The following is a 13556-nucleotide window of genomic DNA, read 5'->3' on the forward strand; positions in this document are numbered from 1 at the left end:
CTGGCAGAAGTCGGAGGAATAAAGGCCACGCTTTCTCTGTCGGGTCGGCTGGCCGAAGGAAGGAACTCCTGGGGGTGTTTGGCTTTCAGCTGCCTGCCTGCCGCTTGGACATTCCAGCTTCCTTCGCCTGTGGCAGCCAAAAGAAACAGTGTCCCGCGACGCCTTTCAGACTACCAGATTTGAAGCATAAACTTTTGCTCCAAGAGCCCACGGGGCCTGTGGCTCAAAAAACCCCCTCTGGTTCAGCCCAAATCTGGTAATTTTAAAGATGGAACTAAACTCTTACTTTTAAATCGGTGTCTGTGCTGTTTTGGGGGACGTCTCCATGATTTTGCATGCTGAACCATTGCCCACTTTCTCTATATTTAGGACTGCTTCCCATTCCATCCTATTGTCTGATTAAGTGTGCTTAGAGCACACAAAAGCTTACGTCCTGAATAAAACTTTGTTGTTTTTAAAGGTGCTACTTGACTCTGCTTTTGAGAGGGTTTGCGACTGAAGTAGAGCAGTTCCCAGACAGATGTTGGGCTAGATGGTCTAGTTTAGAACAGAGGGAAACAGTGTCATCCATTCTTAAATAAGCATTCAGAGGTCTCAGAACAACTGTGGCTGTTATTGCTGTTCTACAGAGTAGATAACTAAGAGTCACACAAAGTTTATTAATAATTTAAATGTAGGTTGTTTATATCCAAGAATGGATGTTAACATAGGATTCAAAGGCCCAAAATTGAAACCTTGCTTAGCACATTGATATACCTATGTGTCTCCAGGTTTGTTTTATTGTAATGAAAAATATATTTTTGAATGTTTTCCAAGTGGCTTACTTCTAAATACTGTGCTTGGTAGAGAAGAGGTACTAACACAAGTGACATTTTACATATAAAATGCATGTGGCTGTTTCCATCATTGATACATCAGGCATCTTGTAAAAGTTTACAACAGCATGTGCTTGTGTCATTTTGTTTCCTGTAACTTCTGGAAAGGAAGATAAAAGAAAAGAAACAGCATGGCAGTTTTTAGTCCATATTCTTTAATCTGTACAGTTTGCTAGTTCTAGTCCTGTTTCTGCTGCCGCCTTTTGGAATTAACGTAGTTTAATTTTGATGAGACTGGGATTTAGACCTAGGGCCAAAATTTCTATTTACAAAGCTTTTTATTGTGGGGATTGTTTGTACATAACACGGGGAAAAAATTCCGGTTCCCATTAAGTGTAGATATGCTAGTAGAAATAAGACTCTGAGAAACCTTTTGGAAGACAGAGGTTGTGAATCCATTGTGGTTTGTGTGTCAGTTTTTCCATGAGAATTTAGAATATGATCACTGTTCATTGTTTTATCAACAAAACATGAGATTCTGATTCATTTCATTTGTGTAATAACCCAAATACCAGGGACAGTCAATGAAACTGACAACCCAGCTGCAGAATTAAGGTAAATAATAATAATAATCATTTCATCCGTCAGCCCTTGAAATAGTTAAAGACCAAATTACTGTGGCTCCTGTAATTCAGAAGTTTTACACCCTCCTCTACCAGTGAGTCTGTGCTTGTTTCTCTGTAATATGATTTGGTAGCCAGTGATAAATTCTTTAAAAACCTAGTGAGGGCAGCAGGGTGTTCTTTACTCTTGGGACGTCTGGATATATACATCTTGGTGAAGTTGTCTAATCTGACGGTGGACCAGTCTCATTGCTAGTTTAAAAATGTTTTTCTGTATAACTTTTTCTTTAGTATTGTTCTGGGATCCTGATGAATCTTTTCCACTTTTCTACGAGAAGGTTGGTTTCTCAAGTGTACTGTGGACTTAAACCTGCGTCTTCCAAGAAACAAAGAATTTGCTTTGAAATGGCTCGGCCCAGTTCAAGTAAGCCAACTTTGTTCCTGTGGCATAACTTGGTTGCTTTGTGTACACAAGATAAGTTGTCTATACATCGCTTGTTTCTACTCCTTGTAAACCTTGAGATCGTAATATCTGAAATGTTGCCATGGTTGTTCCTCCCCTAACAAAGGAATCATTTTGGCTTTGAGAACCACGATGAAAATAATTGAACGTACAAACAATGGGCTCTTTTGATTTATCCCTCTTTTTTAAAAAGTTATTAGGAGGGTAGACTCTCAGCACTTTCTAGCCCTACTCCGAGATCTGCTATTAACTGGAGAGTCTAAATGAGACCTAATAAATGCAAAGTGTGTTTTATGTAATTTTCATTTCATTTTTTAAAATTAACTGGCTAACCTTTACAAGCCCTGATCTGGGTAGCCCAGGCCAGCCAGCCCAATCTTATCAGATCTTGAAAGCTAAGAAGGGTCAGCCCTGGCTAGTATTTGGATGAGAGACCACTATGGAATACAAGGGTCATGACACGGAAGCAGGCAATGGCAAAGTTTGGTGTAATGTTTAAATGTGCAGACTCTTATCTGGGAGAACCGGGTTTGATTCCCCACTCCTCCACTTGCACCTGCTGGAATGGCCTTGGGTCAGCCATAGCTCTGGCAGAGGTTGTCCTTGAAAGGGCAGCTGCTGTGAGAGCCCTCTCAGCCCCACCCACTTCACAGGGTGTCTGTTGTGGGGGAGGAAGGTAAAGGAGATTGTGAGCCGCTCTGAGACTCTTTGGAGTGGAGGGCGGGATATAAATCCAATATCTTCTATCTTCATCTTCTTCAAACATAAGTTAGCTGTGACTTAACAACAAAAACAACAACAGATAACCTTTACAAAGGACAGTATGTCTACTTCAGTACTTGGACTTGCTATTCGTGTATTGTAGTATTCCTAAAACACCATCTTAGCCCTTACTGAATGCTTAAATATTTGTAGAACCATAATGCAAGCATACTTTCATGTCTTGTCAATTCTGCGTGAGGCCTGAGACATAAAATTGTGTAGCCAATTTTTAGATATAAAATTAGAGTGCAGCCAAAGTTGATTAGGCCGAGAACACATAAATTGTTCTGAACCGTACAGTCCTTTGTAGTTGTGAACGAATGTCCACTTAGATCTTCTCTATCCATGCCAAAACAGCTTTGTATGTTTTTAAAACGTGCCTGTTTAAAATAAAACAAATTTGAATTTCCTTTATCTCTTTTTTGAAAAAGATATGGCTGATTTTCGAGAAGTCTTTGCTAAAGCAAAGCACATAGCTATCATTACAGGGGCTGGCGTAAGTGCGGAGAGTGGTGTTCCAACCTTCAGAGGCGCAGGGGGATTTTGGAGGAAATGGCAAGCTCAGGTGTGTGCTACTCTTAGCTGTTAAGGGATGTCAACAACTTTATAAATGCTGCTGGCTCCCCTGCCTCTTCACTTGTTCTCTCTCCAAGCTGTTTGGAAATATCTCTGTTTCTCTTTAGGAACTGATCCTAAGCACTTGTATGGCTTTATATATTATGTATTGTCCTTACAAATTCTAAGATTTAGAAAGGCTTTTTGATCCACATTTTTGGAATGCTAATTACTGTTGGGATGCTAATTAGGATTGCCTTACAGTACAATCCTAAGCAGTGTTACACCTTTCTAAGTCCATGGTTGGCTGTAGTGTTGGGCACTTTACTCTTACACTGAATATGTTTACTGTTTCCAGTTATGTAATCTTATTTCAAACAGAAATTAAGTAAGTGCATGAATGTGAGTAGTAACTAGGATTTGGGCCTGAGGAGTCTTCCACAAATTTTCTGATTGACTTTTACGCAAGATACTATCTCACAGCTTCAGTTCTTCCACCTAATTATGGGGGAAACAATAATATTGGACTCTAGCTGACATAGATGTATGAATTACATTAGGAAATATATTTGAACTCTCTGAAATATGCTACATAAATACAAAAAAAAGCTCTAATAGCTAATTACTAATGAACATGAGACTTGATATATCGATATTATTTTCTTTTGGCAACTCAACAAGTTGCATTTTTTATAGGAACTGGCTACTCCAGAGGCTTTTGCAAGGAATCCTTCTAGGGTGTGGGAATTCTACCATTACCGTAGGGAGCTCATGATGAGTAAAAATCCCAACCCAGCACACATTGCCATAGCAGAATGTGAAGCCAGGCTAAGCAAGCAAGGCAGAAGTATTGTGGTCATCACTCAGAACATAGATGAGCTCCACAGGAAAGCTGGAACTAAGCATCTCTTAGAAATTCATGGTAAGAATCCATAGAAATGTCTTACTAGTAGTATTCCACTTACTATTGTTGTGTACTTGCAAACACCAAAAAATCTGCATAAACACAGATTAATAATGACCTGGCAACTTTCTGTTACTGGACACTTCCCATTTTTGTGTTAAGTCTACTCAAAGACATGTAAAAATAGAACTTGTGTAGCTGTATTCTAAGAACTGTAAGCTAAATGTCATGCTAGGTGAGACAGATGTGATTGGATCTGCCAACATTTATTTTCATTGTAATGCAGAAAAAGGAGGTAGTTGTCAATTTGATCACAGGAGTGGGAAAACGTTCATAGTTTTCTTGATCACCCCACCCCCAAGCAGAGGTGCTGTTTGTTTCACAGAGCAATTATTGTTGTTATTATATAATAATTTCATTTATAGCCTACCTTTCTCACTTGAGACACAAGGCGGATAACAGATTATCAACAGCACAATCAAATCCAATCTATATCTAATAAACAAGCAATGCAATAGACTAGGTTTGAGGAGGTGGAAAAGAAACGCAAGCAAATAATAAAAAACTGTCTTAGACAACAAATAAGTAAACATAGGCTCCCATAGGTTATGGAAAATCCAAAACAAACTCAGATGGGGGGGTGGAGTTAAACACTATGAAGCAAATATGTATTATCATCATGAAGAAAATATATTACAAGTTCATATCATAATTCACATTACATACGGTGTTTTAAAACATACTTATGCTAACTCCAGAGACCAAAAGGGGGCCTTCCACATTGAGTCCATAGGTGTGCTAAATCCAAATCTAGTATTTACAATATCCAAAAATACCAGACCCAAGAAGACCAGAAACTGTTATCAGGCAAAGAGACTCTGACATTATCTGCATTCATTTCTGGTCTTCTTGGGTCCGGTGTTTTTGCAAAACAACAACAATAATCTATTCAATTTGGATTTGTGTATTTCTATAGATGAAACATTTTGGTGGTTTCCTGTTACTAGCTAATACAGTAATCAAATTTATTTAATACTATTTTAATAATTTAGCACTACCAACCACAAAGTCAGAGTTTAAAACCTAGGGTTCTTACTTTGTATTACAGGCAGCTTATTCAAAACCCGATGCACCAGTTGTGGAAATGTGACAGAAAATTACAAGAGTCCAATTTGTCCTTCTTTGGCTGGGAAAGGGTAATTCATCTGTGCTATGTTATCTGTCCTACTAAGAACATTGTTTCTACTAAATAAGATTCGGTAGACATACAGATAATTTTAAACTAAGCTCACATACTCTCAATCAGATTTCACTGTTCTTTCTCTCTTTTTTTTAATTCTCTGTCCATTCTTTATAGCCATTTGTCTATATTTGTCCTGATATGAATGTTGAGGCAAAATAAAACCTACAATAATTTGTTATTGTTTATTTTCAAATAGCTTTTAAACAAGAAGTCTGTTTTGCTGATCACCTAGAGATTTTTATCATTAAAAGCTAATGTCAAGGTAAAATTATAGTATCATGAGTGCTTATACTTGAAATTTTACGGGGGTTTTTTGTTTTAACAATTTCAGTGCTCCAGATCCTGAGATCAAAGATGCTAAGATCCCTGTGGAAGACCTCCCTCGGTGAGCCCACTGTAACATGAGGATGTCTCTGTGGTTTTCAGTGTGTTAAAAATTAACTGGCATGAGTGAAGCTACTTAAATGTTTTAGCTTTCAATGGGATGAGGAGGAATGTGAGACAGAAATAAGCGGTAGTCAGAAAGAGACAGAGGAAGCGGTGGCAGCAGGTTGAGGAAGGAGAGATATGGTGGGAGGACACAGTGGTGTTGGGAGAAGGAAAGGAGGAGGAAGCGGCGAGGGTGAATGACAAAGTCAACTATCCACACGCAGCCACCAGTGAGGTGGGGCACCCTGGACTGAAGGAGAAATCCTGTCCTGGGCACTTTGTGTCCAAGTCTCTTACTGATGGTGGACATAACAGGCTTGGACATAAAGGGATGGAGAAAGAGGCAGAACAGGAGAGGCTGAAGAGGGAAAGTGGCAGCTGAGTGAAAATTAGGCTGGGAGGGAAGGAAGGAACGTCCAGAAATATCAATACCCATCTTGGATTTTTATGGACTGTAAATTGTATGAAATGATTTTTATTGTATAACTTTTTTTAGTTGTTATGTTGTTTTAACTGTTGTTAGCTGCCCTGAGCCCATTTGGGGAGGGTGGGATATAAATATGATAAAATAAAGGAACAACAGAAAGTGGGAACAGGAGCTAAGGGAGAAAATGGGGACTCAACTAGAGATGGCGAAAGGGCTGGGAAGAAAAAAATGGGATGGGAAGAGAGAAAAAGTAGGAAGAGAGAGAAAGACTCTAACGTTTTCTTTAAAAGTATTTCAGTCATACCAATAGGAAAGTCTCTTTCATAGGATTTGTTTGTGGGGGTGCTCTACTAAATTTCCCAGTCTTTCTATTGGAAAAATGTAATGCCATACATTTTATGTAAATAAACTTTGTCTTAAAAAGCATCTATCTCCAAGAGTGAAAAAAATTAATGAGTTTCTTCCAGTGCTTCCCCAAATTTGCCTTGGGGTGGTGGTGGGGGAACCACACGCCTACACAGGTTTTCATATCTGTGTTCCCCGCTAGTACTTGCATTTATCAGAAAACTGACTTCAGTGAGTGAGTTTGATGTCTTCCTCAGATGGAACTGGCCCTTCTGCCGGAGGAAGTCTCCTTAGGCTGAAGAAGGGCTTCAAATTTAATTTTAATTTAATTTTTAGATTTATATCCTGCCCTTTCCCACGTGCAGGCTCAGGGCAGCTTACAGCAAAGGTTTAATGTATACAAATTAAAGTATAAAACATCATAAAAGCATACAGCATAAAATCTGAGGGCTGTGCAACATCAACAAACAGGCCAATATCTGGTGACATAGCACAGTCATATATAATGGTAAAAACTACTGGGGAGGCCAGCTGGTAACAAGAGGATGCCCACTGGGTCAGTTAAAAGCCTGGCGGAAGAGCTCCATCTTACAGGTCCTGCAAAGTCCCGTAGGGCCTAGGTCTCTAGCGGGAGCTCATTCCACCAGGTAGGAGCCTGGACCCGGAAGCCCTAGCCCTCGTTGAAGCCAGTTGGACGTCCTTAGGACTACGGACCACAAGAAGATGTTGTGTAGCAGATCTATGAACCCAGCGGGGGCTCATATGGGGAGAGGCAGTCCTGAAGATATGCTGGCCCCTGGCCATATAGGGCCTTAAAGGTGAGAACCAACACCAATAACCAAACTGTGCTGGGCAAGGTGATATAATTGAATCAGTTGTTTCCTCCATACTTAGTTAAGTATAAACCAACATCTGGATGTGACCAGGAGAAAATGACATATGTGCTAAAGATGTTAAATGTTGTTTGTCTTTAAGATGTCATTAGACTATTTAAAAAAAAACCCCTAAAACCAGTGTAATCTACAGAACCTTTGGCTGAATCTCATCTTTTGTTTGGTCAGTGACGGATTTTGGGATTCAGGTGAATGTTTTTGAAGAGGTTAGAGTTCTTTGTGAGATGAATAAATGATTAATGTTATTTTCCTTGTAGTTTTTAAAAAGAACATAAATAATGCAGCAACATGCAGCATTGTCTAGGTTTTTAATAAACCTAATGTAATTTAAACTCTTTATAATAAATGCACTAAAGATTTAATGTACTTTTTCCCCGCTTTGCTTCTGTTTGAAGTATAATCTTCCCCAAAAACTTTTTGCATAGGTGTGAAGATTGCAGTGGCCTCTTGCGTCCTCATGTTGTATGGTTTGGAGAAACTTTGGATTCTGATATCCTTACAGCTGTTGAAAAAGAACTTGAAATTTGTGACCTCTGTTTGGTAGTAAGTGACTTTTGGTTTCCTGGCTCAGAGTCTAATTTACAGTACAATCCTATGCATGGTTATGTGAGAGAGATTAAAGTAACTGCCTAGGATTGCACTGTTTTAAGGTTGCAAGGTTCCCCCCCTCCCTGGTCATTGTCAGGGATGGGGGGGTGGTAGGTGTTATGGGAGGGCCTAGAATAGGCAGCCCCCCCCCCCCGGAGAACATCTCTAGGGGAAAAACACTCAAGGGTTTTGGCTAACAGATCATACAGTCTTTATTAAGGATGATCATCCTGGTGCTTGCAAGAGCAGATCATGCAAGCATACCAGACAAGATTCTGAGTCCTTCCTTTAGAGCAGGGGTATCAAACATGCGGCCTGGAGGCCAAATCAGGCCCCCAGAAGGCTCCTATCAGGTCCCCGAGCAACTGGCTGTCATCTGCTTCCTTCTCCCTCTCTCTTCCTTCTGTATCACAGCTTGCTTTGTCAGGCTTGCTCAACTGCACAGGAGCTACAGAGCAAAGCCTCTATTTTCTCCATTGGCTGAGACTCCTCCCTTGGGGAGGAAGGGGATAGCTTGTTTCAAAGGAAGCTCTGGCTCTTTCCTTCCTTTCCCAGGGGACTAAAAGGGGGAAGAGCCTCAACAATAGAAGGAAGAGAGACTTGGCTCAGTAGCTCTGCTGTGCAATTCAGCCTGGATTGCATGGGAGAGATACAAAGAAAGCACCTTTAAAACCAACAAGTGCTAATGTTTTAGACATGTTTTATTTTAAGGTTTTTTAGAAAAAAATTGTGTTTGTCTGTGTCCGCTACCTGGCATCACATGTTATGACACATATGGCCTGGCAAGGTCTCATTTATGTCAGATCCAGCTCTCATAACGCATGAGTTTGACACCCCTGCTTTAGAGGGTAAAGTAGGCAAACAGTCCTGGTCTAGAATTTCTAAGAGAGTGCATCAATTCTGTTCTCAAGCATAATTCTCTCTATTCCAAAAAGCAAAACAAGCCATAAAACTACTCCCTGATATCAGGGCTCCAGCCCCTGATTGAGATAGTTGCTAAGGGAACAGAAGTCAAAAGGAACATGTCCACAGCTGGGGGGGAGGGTGAGATGGACTCAGGCAGGATTACAACATTTCTAAAATTTGCAAACCAGTGTAGGTTCATAATTATAATACATGTAAAATCCCTTTTTGTTAACAAATAGACTGCATGTACTTATAGGAAACATGACTGAGGATAACTGTACAATGAAGCATTGTTAAAACACTGAGAAACCATGAATGAACTGATTTTCTGGTGTGGTACAGACATCATACTAATGCTTCTTTGGCATGGTACTTTCTGTTATATTCATGCTGTGGTAACATAAGACAGCTCCATATCTGAGATGTAAGTCTTACTCAGAAGATACTTTGAATGCTGAGTAACTAACAGTTGTAAACAAGACTGCTGTGGCATCTTAAAGACTAAGAATGGTTAGTCTGTGATAGCTGGTTCTGCTTTTGGTGATCTTTGTCACTAAAAACTGCTGGGAACTCAAACATCCATGTTTTTGTATTTTTGCAAAAAAAAAAATAGAAAATTAGAATTGTGACTGAAAACATTTAAGAGGTATTTTATTACTGTTTGATACCACTCCTTACCAGTGTTCCCTCAAAGCTGAGTTGGCGTGAGCTCACAGATTTTTAATCTCCAGCTCACACATTTTTGTCTTAGCTCAGAGAGGATGACCCCAGAGCACAATAATGTATGCAGTAGCTCAAAACTTTTATACCAGTAGCTCATAAAGTAGAATTTTTGCTCACAAGACTCTGCAGCTTAGAGAGAATATTGCTCCTTACTAATAGTAATTTTAAAATAAATTGTATTGTTTTTGCTGGCATTTGTTCATATAAGTTTATTGTACACTGAAGTTGTAAATATTCAAAGAAAATTGTTAGATTTCCTGTGTGTAGCTGAAGGCTTTCAGTGGCCTTCCTGTAATCATTATTTTTTAAAACACATAATTTTGATAATAGAAAATTTGCCCTCCTTTCTGACTTTGTATCTTTGGTGATATGTTATCTGCCAACTGAACATAACACTTGCACCTGACTATATGGGGTCTGGCTCATAAAAGCTTTTGCCATAATAAGTTTATTAGCCTAAGGTGCCATAACTTTTAAAATTATGATGAACAGTTGGGAAATGTGACATCATCATGTGACTTGATATTATGTTTCCTCTCTCAGGTTGGAACCTCTTCTATAGTATATCCCGCTGCTATGTTTGCTCCCCAGGTGTCTGCCAGAGGAGTGCCAGTTGCAGAGTTCAATATGCAGAGCACCCCAGCTACAGATAAGTTCAGGTGAAGATTTAATATCTCTCACAGCTTGTAGTTGGAAGTATAAGACTTCCACAAATTTTGAAGCCATGGGGTTGATGAGTTTTTTCAAGATTTTTTGAGGGGGGAAAGGAAATTATTAGAAAACTGAAATATATACAATGTTTACTTTCCTATCAAACCTAAACTTTTTTTGCCGATTGAATAACATAAAATGCACAACCAATAACCTAGTTAGAGCCCCATTGTGCAGAGTGGTAAAGCTGCAGTACTGCAGTCCTGAGCTTTGCTCACAACCTGAGTTCGACCCCCATCGGAAGCTGGTTTCAGGTAGCCAGCTCCAGGTTGACTCAGCCTTCCATCCTTCTGAGGTCAGGAAAATGAGTACCCCACTTGCTGGGGGGGGGGGGAAGTGTAGATGACTGGGGAAGGCAATGGCGCAAACCACCTCATAAAAAGTCTGCCATGAAAATGTTGTGAAAGCAATGTCACCCCAGAATTGGAAACGACTGATGCTTGCACAGGGGACTACCTGTTTAATAACCTAGTTAGCGTATGAAACTGTACTATTTAGCATATTTATGAAATTTAAAAATATAAACATCTACATTTTCTGTGAGAAAAACTGAAGTTTTATCCAACAAGTGGTTGTTAAGTCCTGAATCCTATGCTACAACAGCACATTTATTTTATTTTATTTATATCCTGCCCTACCCGCTAAAGCAGGTTCAGGGCAACTGAGCACATGTATCTGAAAAAATAGAAGTTAAAAGCAGAAAACGAAATTTTGTGGTAAAAAAAAAAGTATATTATTTGGACAGAAATATTGTTTATCTAGTCACAATAGGTAGAACTACTAGCATGTTTAGATACATTGAACTCCTTAACAATGTATTATCATTAAACAGATTATAGCTTCTTGTTACCAAAATTATTGTGTTTAAACAAATTTTTTTTTAAAAGATACTATATTGTTGTCAATAGTAAGGGGGTTTTTTTCCTAATGCACCTCAAAATTTACCAATTTTCTATTGGGAAAAAATTGACAAGAGTCCTCAGACCTTTTATGCTGTACATTTGGAATGAGTGAAATGCTTTGCTAGAAAAAGTATTTCTCATTCAAAAAGAAAAAGGACTTCATTGGTGGCGTTTTCAGTGTTTCTCAAAATTTCCCAATTTTTCAGTTAGAGAAACTGAAAAAGTCCTCAAACTTTTTCATCCTATGTATTTTAAGCACGAAAAGCCAATTTGGGGTCTCGCAAGGAAAAGGAACTAGGAGGGGAAAAGGTGGATTTTCCCCCCTGAATGGTTCCAGGTTCCCACCCCCACCCCTGAGTCCTCATGTATCTTCTTGTAGTATAATCCTATCACTGTTTATTGAACCCTCCCTACAGTGCAGGTAAATTTGAAATGGCTACTTTAAAGCATATTTATACCCATAGAGGCTAGTGGAATAACAGTAGGATAAAGGTGAAAAGCTTTAACTAGGTTTTAAACTGGTTTTAAGATTTGCTGTGCTGGCACTGTTCTTTGATGAAATACTGTTTATATCCAGATACCCTTTTCTGTGTTTAGTTTTCATTTTGCAGGTGCTTGTGGTACCACATTGCCCCCAGCATTGGCTCGCCATGAAACTGAGATTATCTCATGAATGTTCATCACGGGCACACAGGAAAATAATCTGATTACTAAATTCAGCAGTGCAAACACAAGACCAACGTGGAATGTATAGAAAAAGCTTTGTGTATACCTTGGAAACTGGATCTGACAATGAAACTAAATCATGATTCTCAGTTGAATTACAAGAATGAATAAAAATATAGAGCTATCGTGGACACTGGCATGCGAAAAGCTGTTATATTTTGTTGTGCAAAATTATGTAAAACAAAAGCATAAAAATATTAACAGTTCAAAGCATAGTGTCATATTGGGGACAGCAGGTTGTTTGTGCTTCCATATATCAGACTGTTACGTTTACTGAATCAAAAATAGGGACGTCGCCTTTACTGTATACTTCTTAATGACTATATGGTTCACAAAGTGAAACAGCTGTAAAATTCTTGAAAAATTTAAGGATGAGTGGCCATTTGGTAGAGTTGCAGCTTCTTTACCTTACACTCCAGTATTTTTTCAGGAATTCAATAAAACAAGATCTTATTCTTCACAAGTTTTATTTCTGCAAAAGGATTTAAATTTGATATTGTGTGAATTTGTGAACAGCATGAGAAAGTAATGGGATGTGTATAGCTAACATCATTCACTTGTATGGTGCAGATGCTCTTGTGACTGTCACACTCTGGTTTAGGGGTGGCCAAACTTGCTTAACGTAAGAACCACACAGAATTAACGTCAGATGTTTGAAAACTGCAAGACATGAACATGCAAATAGATGGGGGAGGGGGAGAGAGAGGTGGAAAGAAAGCAATTTTAAATGCATTCTCCAAGCTGACCGATGGGATGGTGGGAGCTTCAAGAGCCACATAATATGTGGGAAAGAGCCATATGTGGCTCCTGAGTCAAGTTTTGCCACTGCTCTGGACTGTAGGTTTTAGAATATTTGAATTATTTTTCTCTGCTGCCTTTGTAAGCAGTATGTTAAGCTAAACTGGTGCAATGTCTATTGTTTAAAGTGCTTCACCTATTATCTTGGTAAGTATATGACAGTGAAGAATCAATTGTCAAGTAATTTTATGTGACAGTAAGAAATCCATAAGTTGGACCATAAGTAAGGCCGAGTGCAGAAGAATAGATGCTTTTGAGCTGTGGTGCTGGAGAAGAATCTTGAGAGTCCCTTGGACTCCAAGAAGTTCAAATCAGTCAGTCCTAAGGGAAATCAACTCTGACTTCCCTGGAAGGTCAGATGCTGAAGATGAAGCTCAAATACTTGGCCACCAAATGAGAAGGGAGCACTCACTGGAGAAGATCCTGATGCTGGGAAAGACAGAAGGCAAAAGAAGAAGACAGCAAAAGATGAGGCAGCCGGACTGCGTTACTGATATAACTAACATGAATTTAAGCAGACTTTGGAGGATGGTGGAAGACAGTAGAGCCTGGTGTCAGTGGCATGACTTGGTCCATGGGGTCACAAAGAGTTGGACTCGACTGTACGACTGAACAACAAACAAAAGAAATCCATATTACCTTTTCATATACTTCAGCTGAAACTTTATCTGGTTTTTTATTTTACAAAGCTCCAGTCACCTGCTGGTGTACCAAGCCATACCTAATATAAAACTTTTTTTGGG

The 13556-nt window shown here is 39.2% G+C and overlaps 1 protein-coding gene across 1 annotated transcript; it reads left to right on the plus strand.

Annotated features, from left to right (window-relative positions):
• Nucleotides 1-1702: 1702 nt before the first annotated feature.
• On the plus strand, nucleotides 1703-12478 carry SIRT5 (sirtuin 5). Its single transcript, XM_060244179.1, has 8 exons — nucleotides 1703-1862; nucleotides 3095-3228; nucleotides 3915-4140; nucleotides 5231-5318; nucleotides 5697-5750; nucleotides 7885-8002; nucleotides 10220-10335; nucleotides 11887-12478. The coding sequence occupies exons 1-8, from the start codon at nucleotides 1748-1750 to the stop codon at nucleotides 11960-11962; spliced, it is 927 nt and encodes a 308-aa protein (XP_060100162.1). The 5' UTR covers nucleotides 1703-1747; the 3' UTR covers nucleotides 11963-12478.
• The last annotated feature ends 1078 nt before the right edge of the window (nucleotides 12479-13556 follow it).

This window comes from Heteronotia binoei, chromosome 7 (genome assembly GCF_032191835.1).
Source record: "Heteronotia binoei isolate CCM8104 ecotype False Entrance Well chromosome 7, APGP_CSIRO_Hbin_v1, whole genome shotgun sequence".
Classification (NCBI taxonomy): Eukaryota; Metazoa; Chordata; class Lepidosauria; order Squamata; family Gekkonidae; genus Heteronotia; species Heteronotia binoei.

What these genes read in the sequence shown, in the direction of transcription:
- SIRT5 (XM_060244179.1), top strand. Translation starts at nt 1,748, where the DNA reads ATGAATCTTTTCCACTTTTCTACGAGAAGGTTGGTTTCTCAAGTGTAC. An exon ending in CCTTCTTTGGCTGGGAAAGG is followed by an intron (nt 5,319 to 5,696) that starts GTAATTCATCTG and finishes TAACAATTTCAG; the next exon opens with TGCTCCAGATCCTGAGATCA. An exon ending in TTTGTGACCTCTGTTTGGTA is followed by an intron (nt 8,003 to 10,219) that starts GTAAGTGACTTT and finishes TTCCTCTCTCAG; the next exon opens with GTTGGAACCTCTTCTATAGT.